Source organism: Tupaia chinensis, unplaced genomic scaffold, assembly GCF_000334495.1.
Source record: "Tupaia chinensis unplaced genomic scaffold, TupChi_1.0 Scaffold000459_1, whole genome shotgun sequence".
NCBI classification, from domain to species: Eukaryota; Metazoa; Chordata; class Mammalia; order Scandentia; family Tupaiidae; genus Tupaia; species Tupaia belangeri.
Window position 1 is genome coordinate 2,048,348 of NW_006159968.1, and position 8,082 is coordinate 2,056,429.

The 8,082-nt window shown below is 37.8% G+C and overlaps 1 protein-coding gene across 1 annotated transcript in view; it reads right to left on the minus strand.

Moving 5' to 3' along the window:
- Nucleotides 1-2,423: 2,423 nt before the first annotated feature.
- The window catches only part of PHF20L1 (PHD finger protein 20 like 1), an 86,267-nt gene continuing 80,608 nt past the window's right edge, over nt 2,424-8,082 (minus strand). Inside the window, exons 19-21 of the mRNA XM_014590543.2 lie at nt 6,063-6,429; nt 4,637-4,799; nt 2,424-3,775 (exon numbers count right to left, since the gene is read on the minus strand). Coding sequence (XP_014446029.1) covers nt 3,633-3,775; nt 4,637-4,799; nt 6,063-6,429 — 673 coding nt within the window. The 3' untranslated portion in view covers nt 2,424-3,632. The remainder of the gene's footprint in view (nt 3,776-4,636; nt 4,800-6,062; nt 6,430-8,082) is intronic.

Consider the following 8,082-nt stretch of genomic DNA (forward strand, 5'->3'; position numbering starts at 1 on the left):
CAAAAGATCTGGATTACACAGACCTGACACAGTTTGAAAATGTGAGTCACTAGAAGTTTCACTGAAAGAAATTGAAATGACAATAGTTAAAGCACACCTGCCAAATAAGAACATGAACTTGAACGGTATGGGATTTGAATCCTGGACCTACCACTTACGTCTTTTCTGGGGCAAGTTTCTCACTCTAAACTTCAGCACTCTCATCTGAAAAAATGATGGTTTTATCTTTCTTAAGCAAAAATTAGATACTACAGGTAGCACGTACAATTCCTGTTACAGAGCCGGCTCTCACTAAGTATTAATCTTCTAGGCTGGCAGTGACGTTTCTGATAGATTAGAGTGAGGGCAAAGTTGGAATGTCAGAAGCCAGCAGTAATAACCTCCATGATATAATTTATGAAAAGTGGTGGGCTTCCAGTGGGACTGAGAAGGAAGAGGACAACAGCACTCATTTCAAAGAATCATCACCTCTAGTGATAAAATGGATGTGAAGGATGATTCAAGAGTCTCAAGCCTGAGCTCAGAGTAACATTAGTAAACAAGATAACGAAAGGGGCAGGGGACTCCAGTTTACTGGAAGGGAGCTAGTACACTTCCTTTTGAACATGTGGAATATGAACACTGAGAGGAAATAAGTCAATAGAATTAAGGTGCATGTTAGAAAAAAGGGCTTTCCCTGAAATTAGAATAATGAAGCTCCTTGAAGGGAGAGGTTTTCGCTATAGGGCACGTGTGCTCACCAGACAGAGAGAGACAGAGACAGAAAGCGAGAAATCACCCCAAGGGGGGATGGCCACGCTGCAATCCCTTCTCTTCCATTCTCTTCTCAGGATCTTGGGCACGCACACAGACATGCCCAGCGTGAGTTTAAGTCGCCGGGTCCAGGACTCGAACAGCGGTCGACTACATGGGAGTCCAGCGACATAGCCATTATGCTAACTGCTGGTCCCTCACCTTTAAAATTTGAAAATAAGTCAGCGGAGTCACAAACAAGTCTGAGCAAGCACAAACACATTTATCAGTAACATACTAGAACTCCCTCCCATCAATGCTCATTTTATTTTGTCTGGGTGGCAAATAAAATACCTTTTAAGGAATAGTCTCTCTGGTTTATCACTTACATTTAAATATATAGTCTGATATTTAAGACTAAAAGGAAAACCAAAATTATCTCATTTGAAACTTCTCAGAAACTAAGTTTACTGTCTTAAAGGAAAGACTTAGCCTACTTAAGCTCCAATCAATTGTTAGTATACTTTATATTAAATGTATTAAATGGATATGTGCACACAAATAATCTGATACAGATTTACTCTAAAGATCCTATTTAAATACTTCAGATTCCCAATTCATATACATGTAAATTCTAGGTATCTCATTATTAATGGAACTTCCTTCTGCGGGCTGCTAACAAAGTGACCTGGTTTTCAGAAAGTACAAGAACACACGTGCATGGATTTAACTGTATTCACCAGGGACTGAGAAGATGGGTGTTACTTGATATAAAGGTCTTCTGTGTATGTGACAAGAATCTAGCCAACACCACTATTCATAGGTTAAGGATACTATTTTCTCCAGTTCTGAAAAGGAAAAGAAGATATAAATGTAATGTCTATTATTCAGCCATGGCAGAGAAAAATATTAGCATCATTAAAATACAAATGAAAGATCTTAAAATACAGGCATGAGGAAATTTACTCCACACATGGAATATAGGCACTATTTTTACTTTAATACACAAATTTAAGCAACTACCCCACAATATCACCTCTGCTAAAGCTTCATTCATCAGTAAGATTTTTGACAAAGTTAATGGATCACACGTAAATACACAGGACTATTATTTTATGTCTGTCGATCTTTGGCACACTTGTCAGGTTGGAGAATCTCAAAAGGCAATACAAATTTCTGACTGTTCTGCACATTCTTTATCTTTACATGGAAATATAAGGCCGCAAAAAGGCAAGCTGAAATTTTAAGATATGTGGAATAGTTTTAATAAAGAGTTTTACATACAGTACCTTACATATAGAACAGTGTGTTTGCAAATTTAAATAATATCTGAACGTACAGTGGCATGTATTCTCATCAAAGATAAATTCAAGTTTACTGTCTATCAGTTCTAAATGCATTTATACAGATTGCTAGAACTGATAAACAGAATGAGGCGTAAAATATTCAAGTGTTATATGTCATCAAAGAGCCTCCTCTTAACAGTCTTTTTCCCCCCTTAAAAAAAAAATTCAAAACCTGTACATACATTTTTAATTTTAAAAACAGTCTGTTAAAAGGTAACATTTCATGTTAACCATCAGTCCGCATAGTCTATAGTAATAAAACTAGATATGTGTGCTATAAATATGTGCAGACTATGTACATATGTACGTTGAGTGTCTGTTTAGAACGAGCATACACACTTACGCATACCTGCGCAGGCAGCACTGGGTGCATACAACACACAGGAGCCCTGGCAGACAGGAGGCCCTGGGCTCAAAATCCAGCAAGAGCTTTTACAGCAACTTAGTTGCCTTTGGTTTCAGAAATGTGTCCACTTGTAATCAAAGCTAAAAGTTTTGAGTGTGCATGTATTTTTCAAAAATAAAATTGTTCAGAAGTGAAGTTTTTCCAGTATTCCACTACTAGCAGTTACAAAATCTACAGCCACAAATTTGCTTTTTTTTTTTTTCTCACTCCTCATCCCAGCTGAGGTTCTGTACAAGTTTTTTCTGAAGGCAAACACCAGGCAGACTCAGGATCAAGCTGTATATTGAAGCCTGAATACTGCCGTTCAACTACATAGACGCTATATATAGCATATGTGAAATACAGGTTTTGGATGGACTGATGGCATTATGTGAGATTTGGGGGACAAGAATTCCCATGATATTGTGAATCCTCTTTCCAGCAGTCTCATCATTGTTTGGCACATCGGACCCTTCTGGAAGCCAGTTTATTTGTAATGAGCGTAATGCCTGCAATAAATTCCAATTATTTGGTGTTTGTTTTGTAAATACATTCATAATGGAGCAAAAATTCCACAATTGTTTTCCCCAGAAGTGCGACTTCTACTGTCAGTTTTCTGATTAAGGACATTCATCACCCAAGCAACAGCGCATGATCCTATACAAGTTTAAATACCCTAAATTTCCGTGCAGCTGGATCAACTGCTGAGAAGACAGTTCTTAAAGCAACCTTGTCCAACTCTCCAGATTTAAATTTCCTTTACAATTCTATTTTTGGCCAAATGCTGGTTTATAACTGTAGATCTTTCTACTAAATCTATATAAATACACCAAATTTCTTTCTAGAGGTATCTTGAGCTTCATGTAAGCAAGTATTCAAAAATCCTGCCAATCTGATTCCCTCAGTACAGATTACACATTCTACTTCATTGATCCTTGGTGTATAACACATTATCATTCACGGCTTGCTTATACATTTCTCTAACATTAGCTTCCTTGATAAAGTTGTTGTTCTTTTTTCTTTCCAAGGTGCCAGTCCTACTGACATTACAAATCAGTAAATGACCAAAAATTACTAAGCCTTTTAATTATCCACTTAGCAGTCAGGTGGATAATAAGAATGATTCAACTGAAGAAAGTCACATTCTTCTCATTAAGTTTTCACTGTTGTCATACAGAGCAAAGAGTAGCTATTTGCTGTACTTTGCCCATGTCCATCAGAAGCTGTTTTATGTGGCGCTTAAGTTGGGGCAGTCTTGCAAGAGGATCGGGGGGCTCCAACTCTCCAGTAAAATCGAGCCAGCTTTCCAGAACTAGAAGAGAGAGGACAACAAACCAATTAAAAGAGCAGCTACAGGACACTCAGAAAATGAAATTAGACAGCCGGAAAGATGATGGAGACAAAAGAGTTCACCTCCCTGTCTTTAGAAGGCCAGTACACTTGGGACCAGCAGATGGTGTAATGGTTACGTCGCTAGACTCCCACGCAGTTGACCACTGGACTCCCACGCAGTCGACCGTGAATCGAGTCCTGGACCCAGCAGCTTAAAACTCATGCCAGGCATGTGTACATGCATGCCCAAAATCCCAAGAGGTGAGTGGCCATAACCCCTGGGGGGTGACTTCTCGCTTTCTGTCTCTCTCTCTTTCTCTGTCTCTCCAGTGAATGCATGCACCCTATAGCAAAAAGCTCTCTTAGAAAAAAAAAATATATATAAATGAAAACTATTTGAATATCTGCATGCAAACTCAAAAGTTTACCTGCTTAAACATATAGTTTTGTTAACTTTACTGAACAAATACTAACCAAAGTGGAAACAAATATTTGAAATGCTTTCCCCATTTCAAACATACTTACATTCCTGACTTCAATGAGAACATAGTTCATTGCGACTAACAAATATTTTAGAAGTACTCTATATTCAGACCAGCAAACGGGCAGTGTTCAATATCCATCTTAAAATGCAAAAACCAAATCTAAGATAACACCCAATCGTAGTCTTGAGCCTGAGAGACCCCAACTGTGTAAACAACGATGTAAAGGGAGCAATGAAGCTCCATCAGTGTAGAAAGCATATGCAGTTTTCATCCTATAATTTAAAACATTTTAAATAATGTCTTTATAATCACAATAAACACTACAGAAATTGTATTTGAGTTCTTTCTTAAATTACCATCAACTTCTTTTTCTATTAGGTCCATCCTGCTGGTAACTTCATTCTGCACATTTTCTATATGTGTAAGGAGATTGAGCTGCCACTGAAGATGTGAGTCTCCTGGGTCGTCAGTGCCCTTTTTATCATTATAAACAAATACCATATTGTCTTCGGCTGGATTCTTCTCCAAAGAACCATCGGAAAAAAATATAAAGAACTGGGTGAGATGTAATGTCATAAAGGGAAAGACAAATTAAAACCTCTTTAGCCATAGTGATAGCTGAAATCCAATCTGACTCCGAGGATATCCTTCAAAGACAGTGTGGGCACACAGTAAAATCCACGTGGCGACCCTCAAGCGCAGACATGCTGGCTACAGCTCTCCACTCACCAACACAAGGGAGAAGGGCTGACTAAGACATGCTGAATGAATGAACCTCAAATTCCACTCTATAATTAGAATGCCCAGTGAACTGAGACTGGCCCCTTACTCAACTCATCTTTACTGGTGATTTAAGTGGAATGAGGGCAAAGTAATGATAGAAAAATCAAGAAAGTTGCCAAAGACTAGTATAAATTCTATAACTTCGGCTTAGATGTTTTAGTGCTGCAGTTAAATCAATGAGGTGAAGGAAAGATAAAAACCTTTTTAAAAACTTCAAAAAGTGCAAATTGTTTAACACACACATGCACAAACTTTGAACTTGGATTTGCCTGAGATAATTCATTTCATATAAGGGGCATTAACTTGGCCAAATAACTTACCACAAGTTTTATAAGATTAGGCCTTCTAAATTCTACTAAATACTTATTTAAAATGAATATTTTATATGGAAGATGGAAAAATTAAAAACTAATTTTGAAATTGCTTTGCTAACTGAAAATCGACAAAGAACAAAGGTACATCATCTCTAAAATAATCCCAGTAAATAAGAAATAAGTTAACAGATATTCCACATACATAAAGCTGGTAAGAATATGCTTAATGCATAATATAATTGATAAGCATTTACATATATTAAAATTTGAAAAAATTTATAATTTACATGTATTACATATATTAAAATTTGAAAAAGCCACTTTTTATCTAAGTACATAAAAGTGAAAGACAAATTATTACAGCCATCTGTGGTTTCATGTTCTCAGACACAGACATTGTCACTTGGAATACAAAATGACTCAATTTTTGGAGGTACCTAATATTGTTTGCACAACTGAAACTGTTGTTAGTTTAATGGTGTATCAAATCACAATTCTGAGTTAGGGAATAATTAAATGTTCAAATGGCCAGTGATTTCCTGTAGTGAAAACAAAAGATGTCCATCTTAACAAGGTACTTGGAAACTTCGAAATGTACATAAAATCCAAGGACTCAGTATGTTTATTTTCTGAAGTTTTCCTTTGTGCTCTATTTCCCAAGCAAAGACAAATAAACCAGTTCTACCTTTTCAGACGTTCCACGCTCTCTTGCTGAGTGCTGTGATCGGTGTTTATCTTTCACATAGAATTCCTGTTCTTCTTCGAAACTACTAGCGTCGTCGTCGTCACCGGAGCTGCCCGGGTCTGCCCGGGGTCTGCAGCCCTGCCCAAAGCTCTGGGGCTTCTGGTAGCTGTGCTCACTCGTTATGTACGTTCCTTCCACCTTCGGAGGCACGTGGGGTGCCTCTTTATGGTTCTGCACGTATTTCTTCTTTTCTAGATTCATTGTGTCTTGCACTGTTATTTTTTTTTCTACCCCAGCTATTACTTGATCTTGGTCTTTTCGCTTCCCAGAATAAGCCCAGAGATGAAGATCAGGATGATGTTTATTCCTGGAAACAGAGTTTGACAAACAGTATTTCAGGAAAAAAAAAAAAAAAGATCTAGTAGCAAGTTGAATACCAAAATACACTTCAGAACCTAGTTAGGAGGAGGTCAGGGTCTCAACACAGAAGTCAAGATATTCTTTAGGTTAACTTGCTTTGGTATTTCATCCAAGAACAGAAAAGCAATAATGAATTTAATTCTGTTGATAGCTCACTTCATCATCCAAAACATGCATTTCTTTCTTTACTAATTTTTCATTGTTCAATATGAAACACTTGTATGCCAGCATGCTTTAAAAGCTCTGCTGGTCTCGCCACAGTGGTGCAGGCAGTGGGGACACTGCTGTGCCATGCTGGAGGCCACACGGGAAGATGCTGCTTTCCCATCCAGATCACCTCAACACACTGGGCCTGCCAGCAACGAGGTGAAGGAAGACCCTGTGGAGCGTGTCTATCCCTGCTTCTCTCTTTCTCATGAAGGAAAAAAGAAAAAAACTTTTATTCAGTCAAAAAGTGGTTAACTTCTCACCACACACACACAAATTCCTATTATAAATGTATACAAAGTAAAAATCTCTCCTCATGACAATCATAAATGACTGAGGTATAATCCTCTAGACTTTTTCTATATACATAATATTGTCATCATCATCATTATTATTAATGCCAGAGGGCATGTGTGTGCACAGAACAGATAGAGGGAGGGAGGGGGAAGGTAGGGAGGCAAAGAGAGAGAGAGAGAGTGACCCCAAAGAGGCCTAGGTCACACTACAATCCTTCTTCCTCCATTTTCTCCAGCCTGTCAAGATCCTGGGCAAGTGTGCTCATGTCCAGAGTGCCTACTGAGTTGCCACGGTTGGGATGTGAACCATGATCGGCCATGTGGGATTTAGTTCCCACTGCACACACTTAACTGATGCACTAAGAGGACCAACCCATAAAATGACTTTTTAAGTGAATAAGCATATACTCTTACACAAATAGGCTCTTAGGATTTGCCTCTAACATGTTATGGGCATCTTGCCAAGTCGGTACCTATAGATTTCCTTTCCTCTTCTTCTTATGGTTGAATAGAATTCATATACCCATCTCGTCTACCCTACCAAGTCCACATTGACACGTGTACTTCTGAGAGCATGCTGTGTGTCTCTGCACATGAGTGGGACGATTTCAACCAAAAAAATTTCTAGACATGAAATTTCTGCCTAGCATAGGCACATTTTAATTATGATGGGTACTCCCCAAGTGGTCTCCAGAGGTACTAATGACAACTCAGTAACGACCTATGAAAATGCCCATTTACCCCAATCTTCTCTAAACATGAGAGCATGATACTGTGCAATTCATTCTGTGGTGGTTAAATTGTATGGTAATAAGTAAAACAGAAATCCACTATTCATACATTCAGGCACAGAATGCTTTCAAAAGGCTCAATAGTATTTAAATATTAATAATTTCTAGGTTAGAATAGTATAAGGCAAATTAAATTTTTTTTAATAATATTCAACTTTTATTTCTAAAATTATGAAGGTTATTTTGAGTATATTAAATCTCTAATTATTTAATATCCAGAAAATATTAAAGTTCTCAGTCAGTTAAAGGCAGAAAAGTAAGAGCGGGCTCTGCAGTACAACAGTCCAATGAGCTGAATCCTGCTGA